At 35.7% G+C, this 12,362-nt stretch overlaps 1 protein-coding gene and 1 long non-coding RNA gene across 2 annotated transcripts in view; one reads left to right on the forward strand and one right to left on the reverse strand.

Moving 5' to 3' along the window:
• Nucleotides 1-4,971: 4,971 nt before the first annotated feature.
• Nucleotides 4,972-8,305, reverse strand: LOC118682033 (uncharacterized). Its single transcript, XR_004977707.2, has 3 exons — nt 7,941-8,305; nt 6,915-7,856; nt 4,972-6,672 (listed from the first exon to the last, which is right to left on the reverse strand). It is a non-coding gene; the product is annotated as an uncharacterized lncRNA (long non-coding RNA).
• Nucleotides 8,306-9,630: 1,325 nt separating this feature from the next.
• Nucleotides 9,631-12,362, forward strand: part of LOC106626003 (serine-rich adhesin for platelets-like) — a 168,750-nt gene continuing 166,018 nt past the window's right edge. Inside the window, 1 exon segment of the mRNA XM_070111967.1 lies at nt 9,631-10,032. Coding sequence (XP_069968068.1) covers nt 9,886-10,032 — 147 coding nt within the window. The 5' untranslated portion in view covers nt 9,631-9,885.

Genomic DNA, 12,362 nt, shown 5'->3' on the forward strand with positions numbered 1-12,362 from the left:
GGCACTGCAGCTCAAATCTGTCATCCGAAATTAATCTTGCGTCTTTTAAGTGTCTGAAATATAAATTTGACACATTTATTTTATCTGCTGTCCAGTGATGCGGCTACTGCTGCACGCGTTCACTGTTCGCTATCAGCGCCACTCTCTCATTGTACATCACAACACTTTCGGTTTTCAGCTGGCAGCCAGCTGCGATTGCACCCTCTTCGACTGGCTGGTGGAATGTTTGACGAAAACTTATGTGAGCAGAGGCGGAGATGAAAAAATTGACAGGAGGGGACAGGAAGAGGATATTTATTTGTGGACATGTTTTTCCCCTACACCCTGTGAAAAAATATCCCTTTCCGGAGGTTTTGCTCAGATTAAAGTATTATACAATTACTCTATAACTTCCTAAGTTATCAATGAAACATTTTCTTCTATAAAAATCTGACAGTCGGCATTGAGGTTGATGTATGTAAATATATTATCTCTCCGTTCAAAGTTTTTCCGATTTATTCAAATTTCATTGAAATTTTGATATTTGGATTTGGCAAAAATGTCTATGGTGTTAAAAAAGCGGAAAAGGAAGAGAAAAATAAAATCACGCTGACAGAAGTCTTTCATATTACATTCCAGACATTCCAGAAATTATCATATATTATCAGAGTATATTCCGAAATTGAGCATTTATGGCACCCAGTGAATTTATTGAGATAAAGTTTTTGACACTTTCAGAAGACTGTGACGACTAAAACTTATAATGCTTAATAAATGGTAAACTGATCTTGAAACTTTACTAAATTATTATATGTAATAATAATAATATGTAATAAAGTTTCCTTAAAGGCTCTTGAGTAACTTGCCTATATCTATTATAATATGGCAATGTGGCCAAGTCTATATTGTATAAAGCATTTCTGGATGACTGCTAACAGCTATGAGCTGCTGCCTTTGAGTTTCTGTTCTTTTTTTGTATAAAAACTTTCATTTGCCTAGGAGAGAGCGAGAGAGAGTGGTAAATCTGTTAATTTACTTCTTAAGGCAAAAAGTTTGCGAATGTTTGGGAACGAACTCATTGGTATTCATCAAGGGTCTTTAAAGGTAAAATTCTACAAACGATTTATGTTAATGTTTGCAAAACGTATCTAATATTAAGTATCTAAAGGAAAATGAAATCAATTTGAAGACGATGACGACAGCTCAAAATGGGGTTAATTTGTTTGGTTACTTTTAGTTTTCAAAAATCCATCATATTCAGGAAGGGCCTCTTCGAGTCACCGAAAACTAAGACAACTTGTTTTGTTAGCCCATAATATTAAACGTATTAATATGGTAAGTATTTTCTTATTTATTCTTTGGTCTGGACTCGTAATTCATCCGAATTTCGAAAATCTTACGCTATTATAAACCAAATGAGTACCAGCAATATACACCTTAATGCTTGGTCGTAATAGGAATAAATGGCAGCTAGGGACTTTACTCTCCCAGTGATTCTACGAAAGATCTTATTGAGGCCTTTCATACATATCATAAATGAAAGATTGTGCTGTTTATTTATTTTACGCAATTTTTATTTAAAAATTTGTTGAAGTTTTTTTTTGGAATAATTTGACAGTGGCGCCACCTAGTGGCACAATATTTTTCCTAAGTTCTGTTCTTTGCATTCAAATGATGTGTTGATAAAATTTTACTACATTCTTCTGACAGCTACTATTACTAGCTCTACACCAATAGCCTCCGCTTTGGAACCCTCTCTAATTTCGCCTTTGTGTGACCATATGGAAGCCATAGAAAACAATATCACATGAAAAAATAATAAAGAAGCACAATTCGGCTGAGCACTCACATGGTCCAGCTCCAGTGTGTGTGTATTTCTAAGAGGTGTGCTGCGCATGCGCGTTGCCACTTTTAATTTGAATGCATTTAAACAATTTTTTCGTGCAGCTAAAATGCAGCGTTTGCATCAGCGATTTATCTGCGACTCCTTAACCTCGTCATGCAGTGCCACACCACTGCTCTTAGGACACATGTATATACATATATACAATATGTGTGTATGAGGTGGTGCTGCTGGTTGTGTTTCGGTCTTATGAATTTGTGTATTTGTCATCTCGTTAAAAACGTGACATATGCATGTGTCCACGTCGACATTTGCTCATCAACGCAGCGATTTTTTCAATTATCAATTTTGACAATTTAATTTGGATTATCTTTGTGGCGTCGGGCATGAATATCGTGAGTGTGTCAGCGACGATGTTTTGTTCGCTGTTCAAAATATTTTCGTAATTTCGGATTTTCTCGTCGCACAGTTTCGCGCACAGTTGGTGCTTATGATTGCCTAAATAAATATTTAACTTAATTTGGCATTTACATATATTTCTTCCCAACTGCTGGAACTCATTTATCTCGCTCATTTATTGCCTGCCGAAATTACATAATGCGCAACATTTTCTCGCATTGCACGTTCACATTCACTCGCATTCGTTCGTGTCTGGCTCGCATCGCTTTGCATGTCGCCTTCTTTATTGTTGCAATGCGTTGCTTGCAATCGTTTATTGACTAAAAAGCAATACAAATTGCCCACTGATTACCGCATAAATCTTGCACAATTTGTTGGCGTCATTTTCTTTATTCTTTTTAAGCCAAAAATTTACTTTGCCGTCACACAGCGGCTCTTTCACTTCCCGCTCGTAGACTCGCGTGCGTTGCGATTACGCATGCGCACAGTTAACAATTAACAATTGTGCAAAATCAATAATCTGTGCGCTCCCTCCTTCCAGCCACTACCAACCGAACCTCACAACAGTTTTTATATTTCTCCTATTTATACCGAAAGCACCTCTGCCCTTGAGTGGCTGCTCATGCGCTGCACTCTTGCGTTGTACTTGCACTTGCGCGCTTGTATTTACATAATAATTTGCGACTTTGTTTATTGTTTGTTGTTTTTACATTAACTTCGTTTAACCGCAATCGTATTTTGGCAATTATTTTTAAAGGTTTTTTTTGCGTGCTTAATCGGTACTCCATTGTGGCAGTATTGTATTTTGGTGCCTATAATTTTTTATGCAACGAAATAAAATAAATATATACAATTTAAACTACCGTTATGTGTGGGTCATGTTAAGTGCAATTGCGAGAGTTCAATACATCATTTACGTTTTGATTTGATGGGAAAAATGAACACAAATTATGGGTTAGAAAACCCACAGTTTTAAGTGAGGTTAGAAAAAGATTTGCATCAATTGGAATTATTTGTGTAATTTCCTTTTTTATTCTAGTAAATTAGCAAGCATCAGCGTTGTCTGTAGATTGATTTAGGACTTTTCGTAAGGTTCTCATTATTAAGGCTAGGAAGACTACAATATATATGTTGGTTCGTTTAGGGTTTGTACTTTACACCAGCATTTGTGCTTATAATCAGCTAATCACACGTATTATATTATTACTTTGGCCTATTAGTTCTCATACAGATTATTTCACAACCGATATCTTATTTATTTGAGACTGCTAGGCTTGATATGCCCGAAAAATATCTCAGAGTTTAGTGACCATATAGCTTTAGGGTGCACCTTTATACCAAAACAGATCGAGCGGCTCCACAAAAACAATTCTACATCGATTATACGAGGTTTGTTCAAAAAGTTTCTCGAGTTTTGAATTTTCTCAGGCTACGTGTATTCGACTGTTTTATTGCGTTATGTTGGTACTCATATCTCTTACTTATGATGATAAGGTCGGCCATTTTGATTTCCTCGAGGGGATCATAACATACCAATGAAGGCTGTCATGTAGCATTTTTAGTTGTCATAACCCTCGGCTGGGATGGCCTTCAGTGTCTTCAGTAAATTTCGGATATTTTTTGGAGCGCCATTCGGTTTTTTGAACAGTATCGAAAGCATATTTTTAAACCCACATCTCGTTGTCAATAATGATGTGTTTGCTGAATATAGGGTCTTCAAGCGACTACTCGAAATATTTTTACAGCGAAAATCGTCATTCAAACCGAGAGGAAAGAGAAGAAGGTTACTTGGTTCTCCACTCTCTGTGCTCTGAGAACACATTTGAAAAATATCGACTTATGAAATCATCAAGTGACATTTCTAAAAAGGAATGAAAGGCTGAGGAAACTATTAAGGTGAAGAATGACTTTGTAATCTAATATCTTAAAGTTGTCAATTTTTGAACTACTGAAGTCATGTTTTTGAAAGGTGTAATGGGAAATTAGAGATTCCCTAGCTATATCTCAAAAACATATCCATAATAAAGAGACTAAAATAGTGACAGAAAAACACAGATTGCCCGCTAAAACACGACATCAAGGTCTTCTTTATCTGGTAATATATAAGTAAACTCTATGTTTCGATAATCCAAACAATGCATCGTACTATTCCAGTAAAGATACAAACGCCCTAAAAAAAAATAATAAACAACAACAATAAGTAAGCGAGAAGCTGTGTACTCGAAAATTCGCAAGTATGAAAATATTGTTCTACAAAATTGACTTGAGATCAACAACAACCAACAACAAAAGCTCGATACAATTCTCATGTCACATAAACAATTGTTTTTATTGTTGTCATAATTAGCTGACTTCATATTTACTTTTATTGTCATATTTGCGCATTTCAATTGAATTTGTTGGAATTTTTCGTCTGTTTACTTTGGGCTGTGTGCACAAAAATATTTTTCAAATGTGAAGGTAATTTTTCTTCAGGAAACTAGCAAACACTGAAATTTGCAGCGTCAAATTTCCATAGTCTCTTCGCTAACCGACACACTGAATGAAAGCGCAAAAATTTTGAGGGCATTACGAGACCGCTCATACATAACAATCGTTCGTTGTTTTTCGTGTGGAGTGAAGTGAATATGCACTGAGAAAAATTTAAAGCACATTTTATTTTGGTTAAATAGTTGAAAAAATACAATTAATTGATAAATATTAAATTATGTTTATTTTTATGAAACTACAACAAATTTACGAAAGTCAGTTTTTATCTATAGTTAAATAACTATAATCGTGCGTGTTTGCCAAGAGATGACGCAACTTAATTTTTATTCCATTGTTCCAATTTTCGAACATGCGTTATAAAGGTACTGTCCTTGTGCGTCTTTTTCAGTTTATGTTATTCAATTGAAGCGTAAACAATATTAACTTTTTTCACTCAATTTTGTCGAATTTTGTGACTGAAGAAGATGTGCGTGGAGTTCTTCTTCATTATTTTACTATGAATAAAATCTTAGCCAAAGGCATCCTATTTTAGTGGATGTTTACGTTGAACATGCTTTAGCTGAGTCAATGTAGTAAATGTTGTTTGCACGATTTAAATTGGTAAGCTTTGTGTGGAACACGAAGAACAGCGTGAAAGCACGTAAAAGTTTGGAGGAGGAGCTGAAGCACCAATCGGAGAAGATTGCTGAACACTTTAGAAAGTGACTGGTGATGAAAAATGGATTCATTACAACAACCTGATATGCTAAAACCAAATGTGAAACCTAGCCAACCAGCCAAATAACTGCAAACCCGTATATCCAAAAGACAAGGTAATGCTCTGTATTTGGTGGTATGAGAAGGTCATGCTTTATTAAGAGCTTCTAAGATCGAGTGAAACTATTACTAGGAAACGCTACCGACAACAACTCATCAAATTGAAGCGAGCGATAGCCGAAAATGTCTGTAAGTAGGGACTAGTCACGAGACATCATTTTCCCATCATGACAACGCTCGGAATCATGTTACAGGACCGGTTCTATTTGAAAAACGGTGGCTGGGAAGTTTTGCCTCACCCACCTTATGGCCCAGACCTTGCTCCTTCTGCAATATATGGTTCACATCAGAACAGAGTATTAAAAATTTGCTTAATTCATTTTTTGCCACCAAGGTGGCGCCGTTATATTGAGATGGAATTAACAAATTGCCAGAGAGACATGAAAATGTTATAGCTTCAGTTGGGCAATACCTTGGATAATATTAAATTGAACATACTTTTCTAAAATAACTTTAAAACTTAAAAAAAAGTTCGACTATAGTTATAACCTGACTTACAGAAATCACTGTATTCCCATATAATATTGGTGCTTGAAACATGGATGGACCGATATCACTCATTATTTGCCATAAATCTTATTATGCTTAAGAACCCCTAGTCAACTACTTTCATTAAAATATCTGAAACACTGGTCGAGATAAGCGATATAAACACAAACAAAGGAAGGAAAGTAGTTTTGTTTTTCGTGTCTTAATTATTGCTTTATTTAGTTTTTGTAAAGGGTAAATTTTAGGCGACGTTTTCGAAGGAATTATGGTGTATTAAAAGTAAGCGTGATTGTGGTCCGATTGCCGCTGCCAGATTTACATAAATAATATATAGATTCTCCGATAATTTACCCGATCAAACAAATAAAATTTAATGTTGTATTTACATTCTGCCAAGTTTAAGAAACTCCCCAATTTCTGCATACTTTTTATGTACAATAATTACTAAAAATATTTCACTTCTTATCTAGTGTTCTAAAATCACGTTTTATAATGTTTGCTTTTTCCCAATGTGTACTCGCACTTATGAATCAAGCTCCAGCGCGCTCGCGCCATCGTCACCACAAATTTCCAGAGTTTATGTTCAGAAGTTCGGCTTTGCTGTGTCAGCCCCGAAATACTCATTCTAAACAATGCCATCGAGTGACAACCGCCACCTAAAAAATACAATAAAAAAATTCAAATACACAATAATGCTAAACAATTGTAGCGGCAGTAACAATCACCAAAGCAATAACAACAACAACAACGCAATAACAATAGTAACAGTAATCACATACGAGCGCATGGAAATAAGATTCGAAACAAGTAACCATGAGCAAATGCATACATGAAATGTAGGGCTTCACAAACATATGACACACACACACACACTTATATATACAGTAACTGCTATTACATGCCATCACTTGCCAATCGCTTGCATTCCAAAAGCTACCCAACTCCCATTTTGCATGCATCGCACGCCGCTACAAACACACAGGTGCACATACACACTTCAGGCGGCCTCCATCGGCGGTGTGCTCTGTGTCCGTCTCCGTCGACTCATATTTCGGCCTCCTTTTGCCAGCGTCCCCACGAATTGTGCTACAGAATTGTTGGTTGTTGTTCATGTTTACCTGATTGTAACTCGTGTTGTTGTGGTTGGTAGTTAAACAATATGTTGGTGTGTGGTTGTTATTATTACTTTGCCTATTGAACGCTGAAAAATTCTACAAGCAAGCCATGAGCACATGTGTGTATGTGTCTCAGCACCTGTGTTAGATAGTGATTCTTGCTTTGGGTTAATCTCATCAGACATTTGAGCGCCGCTACCGCCAAGCAGGTCTCTGCGGCCCCAATTTCACTTGCGGTGCTTACAGTTTTACTGCTTACACATGTACTCGTAGCACCTTCCACGCTCTATTCTACACGCTTTACAACTCACGCTATACAATTGAGAGCATTCGGGGCGTAGAGGCCTCTAATGTGAAGCGAAACTTTATTATATATATACTTACATAGTATTACTACACCCGCTAAGTGAAGGAAAGGTGCACTGGCGTACAGTGGGTTAAGTAGAATGACTACTGCGGTAGAAAATGAGTATGATTTGTATAGAATTTGTTTTGGTTAGTTGCTGGCACTGCATTTTATCACCTCTCAGCATTCGTTTTTTATAATAGGATGAAATATTATGAAAGTGCTAATAGGGATATACAATTGAGACGCTTTGCGATATGACTTACTTAACAACATTTTGCATGGAGTTGATTTTTGTGATAGGTGAGTTAAGTTAGTATCCGAATACATTTCATAGGGTTATAAGGGGTTATATCCACATTTCCACGTATCCCATTTACTAAGTAAATAAAAAGAAGATTTACATTTACAACATTAAATGTGCTTTTCTATTCAAAAATTAACTTAAAAAATGTTGGATTACCTTAATCGCATAACCGATCTCATAGACGACCTCCGGAAAAAAGTGCCAGGTAGTGAGGCAGATGTAAAAACATTTGTTATTGCAATGGATGCATGCAGGTAATGTTTCAAGCAATAGTCAAAATTTAGATGTTTGACATAAGTCTTCCTCAGATAATAAATCAGAATAATTAAATTTCTAGTAAAGATATAGATGATCCAATTGTAGGCACTACATTGTAGATGAAAGTTTAATTCCAAAATACTATTAAATTAATTTTCCTTAATTCAAAGTGGCAACGTTCTTTACAGTTAGTTTTACAAATATCATTAACTAAAAGTATTATCGAAAGCTCTCAATGGAGCTTTATGATTACTTAAGGCATATTTTGAAACATGTTGCCCAGTTTTCTCTTACATATAGCTGGCAATCCTATTTCAATATCGTGCAACATATTCCTTTAGAGCATAATAGGTTTTTTCAATTAATATTTTTTAGAACATTTTCCTAAGCACTTTACTTTGATTAATTTGGGTTAAAGAATTTGGGATTATAGCGAAACATTAAGCTTTTTCCAATTCATATATTTAACGTAATTTTTAAGCATGCGATTCATCGCCAGTCAGCTTTTGGGGTCGGTCCGGTGGCGACCAACATAATATTTGAGCAATAGTGACATTTTTGGCTATATTTAATAGCTTCTCTCTCATTTCACTCTTAATTTCATTTATTCGCCCCACTGTGCCTTCGGTAGTGTAAATCCGTCGTCAAGTTTCATTTCACTTTGTCCGTGTTTCGCGTATTTTGTTGTTTCATGCGCGCACGAACCGAATTATTTATTGTTTATTATTATTATTATCACTGCTACCTATTAGTGCATATTTTGTTATTGTTGTTGTTGCTGTGAGTGTTCTCCTTTCGGGTATTATTTATTTATTTTTCATGACAACAAATGCTCTCCAATGCCTGGCAATCACCAACACGCAACAATAAAGGTATCATCAGCTAAAACAACAAATCAAATAACAACAACAATAACACTAACAAAAACAAGTGATTGCATTAAATACGCTATCAGCTTACTTTTAGTTACGGTTGACAATCGGCAGCCAAACAAAGCGAGCTCGGTTGTTTGACATGGTTGAGAAGGGAGAGGGGGTGGTGGCGGTCAACAAAATTGTTGAGAGAGCAGTGCAAGTGTTTTATTGCATTTTCGTTTGTTACTCGCAGTTCGTGGGGACTTGTCAAATGCGTCGTCAGTTTGTCAGTGACTTTGTCATGCCGTCAGCGCCTCAGTCGACGCGTCAAAAAGCGTTTCTGCAGCGGCGCGTTTTTCAGTGAGCCGCCCAAGAAGACGGCCGCACGGACTGACAGCTAGTCAGCTGGCAAGAAGTAGGTAAGCAAGTGCTGCTAGCCACAAGTTGGCGCGGCCCAGCAGTCGCTCAGTAACTTCAGTCGGTTCAGTTGGGCGACCCAAGCCGCAATCGTAAAGCGCAATCGAAGTAATCGAGTTCAGGCGAATCGAAACGAAATTAGTGCCGCTAAGAATTCTGCGAAAAAATAGTGAAGCATAGCTAAAGAAAGCGCAAATCGGAAAGTTCTAAGTGAAAGTGAAGTGCGTTTAATTTAACGGTAATAATAAAGTTTATCACTGAAACATAAAAATCAAGTGCAAAGCGCCTCTGGAAGATCTATAGCGCGATCAGTAAGTGTTATAGTGTGCAGTTCAGTGTTTGCCGTCAGCTCGAAAGCTCCCTGGCAGTGTTGTCCTTGTGCGTCTTGCCCCTAAATGCTGTTTTGTTTGTGTCGGCGAGTGCATTTCTTATCCTCTCCGCCGTGTGTTTCCATTCACATTCACCGCTCGTCCCATTTTCACATTTAATGGGACTTTCGTGTCCAATGCACATTCGATCCATCATCTCTTCCGTCCACCTGTTAGTCGTGTGTGTCTCTTGTGTGCGCCTCAATGTTTACCTGCTGTCAGGGCCGCTTTAATGGCGGTGTTTTATTTCATCGACTTTTTGTGTTGATTTCAACAGTTTGCAGTGGCTTCGTCATGGCTCTAAGGCGTATGGATTCATTCAAACGATTTATGGATCGGATTCGGAATTGGGTAAGAGAAGAAAAGATTGTAGGAAAAAATGTTTGAGTTAATAATTATATGCAACTGAGTATCAAATTATAATATTTCTACAGTGGATGCTAAAAATGTATACTCCTTTGCAGCACCATCGCTAAGCAGAAGTTTTATGCAAAACTAAAAGGAAAATTAAAAAAAAATTATTATTTTCAGAAATATTTAAGAGTTGTTCATAAAGTCAAAACTACAAATTAAGATTTGTAATAAATAACAAATAATATAGGAAACCATAAAATTGAAAATATTAATATAGCTTGGATATACGAAATTTTACGATATTAAGACTTAAAAATAATGTTCTTTTAATACTGATTTATTATAAAAAATATCTTGAAAATACACAATTTTTTTGTATGATTTCAATACTGTAAGTTTCCTTTCAGTAAAAAAGTTGCCTAGAAATGGAAAGAGAGTGAAGGAATTAGATTATTGGTTGAAATTATGACACTAGAGCTTTTCCTACATTAATTGTTGAACATACTATTTAAAAATGTTTCTGCTGCTACCTGATATTTCAAACGGGTTCCACAAACTGAAAAAGTGTTGCCTGCATTTAGGCTGAATATAGAAATTTTATATATGGTATAGAGCATATTTGAAACTTCTTGACCGGGAATTTTGTATGTGAAGAACATCCAGTAAGTCACGGCTACCGAAACTCCAATTCTTTGAAAGAATTAGAGCCGAAACTAACACATACACACTGTGGAAGTCATAAGGGCTTTGCGTGAGAAAGGGATGAACGATCACACGTACACAAGAGTTTCGGTTAGAATTGTTAATTGACCCTGAGGAAACTATTAGGAATTTTAACAGAAATCTTTGGTAGCGCTGTTGGCTAATTAATCGGTGATTTAAACGATAGGTAGCTTGCAGGGAAGGTTTGTGACATGAAGATATTACTAAAGATATTTTTGTATGTTTAGAAAGATGTACGACCTATTTTAAATTATCTGCAAAAAACGGTGGTGATTATCAATCAATATCAACATTATTTTAAACTCAATTTTCTATAAAATTTGAATTTAGAAGTTTTAACGGAGATGAAGTCAAATTAGGCGAACAGAAAAATTTTTAATTATTTTATACATATAAATTTATATCCAAGCATATTAAAGCACACAATGACTTTATTTCACTTCCGTGAGAAACTTGCATAGAGTAACCTTTCCTGCTCTACATTATATTCAATTATAACTAATCAATCGATATGTGGTTTAACAACAAAACGCTATAAAATTTATAGGTTTTTAGCACAGCGTTGGTTTTTGATTTGCCGCAAATTGGAGGCACTTGTTTTTTATTTTCAATTTGTGTTAATTGCCTAATGGCAGTTTTAACACATTTCTCCTAACACCGAATCGAATTAACGGTTGTACATGTACATAAAGGGTTGTATGTAGGTACATTATTTTTTTTGTTGTTGTAATGCGGCGCCTACTGTATTAATGGTGTGATTGCAATATTAAGCTTTGCTGTTAACTAATCATACAATTTGTTTGTTGTTTTTATAAATTGGAGCATGTTGGTATGTAAACACATACATAAGTAGGTATGTACAAGTTTATATTGTATATAAACTACAAGAAACTCTGGTATTCATTGGAGATATTGTGAATATTGAAATAAAAGTGTATATGCTTGTGCGCTTGCACAACCACAAAGTTGTTGGAATCGTTAATGAGGTAAAAATTGTAGGCCTCTGGTGTGTAAGTTTCAAACTCGTTGCTTTCATTGGTGTAAAAATTTCTACAAATTGCATGCTACTATTATTGAAATATATATCTACAGATTTCGCATTGCAGACGACTTTTCTCTCCGAAGTTCCTCATTACTGCTTTCGAATTAAATTTAAAACTTTTTCATTTCCCTGCGTCTTTCCAGTGATCCTTTATGTACTCACTCAGAATGGCATATCCCTCTTTATACTACGTACAAACAAATATATTATATAGGTATATGTACATACATATAATATATTTTCTTGTTGTTTCGCAAAAATACAACAAAAAGTCCTCGGTAACGAACATAAAAAATTAACATTCAACAATTAACTAAATTGATTTTCTCGTTGCGCATCACGTAGATACTCTCAAGGATACACCAACACACATACTCACAAACATGCCGAAGCCATTCGCGAAATGCACAAAAATTTTGAATGTAAAGGGGTTAAAGCATGGTGACCACTTTTTGCTTAAAATGCAAGCTTGCTGGTTAACTATATTTCTAGCATTTGAATGTAGACTAGACATGAACTAGTCTAATAGGAATATTAACTGCTTCGAAACAAATTTTGTATA

This window comes from Bactrocera oleae, chromosome 6 (assembly GCF_042242935.1).
Source record: "Bactrocera oleae isolate idBacOlea1 chromosome 6, idBacOlea1, whole genome shotgun sequence".
Classification (NCBI taxonomy): Eukaryota; Metazoa; Arthropoda; class Insecta; order Diptera; family Tephritidae; genus Bactrocera; species Bactrocera oleae.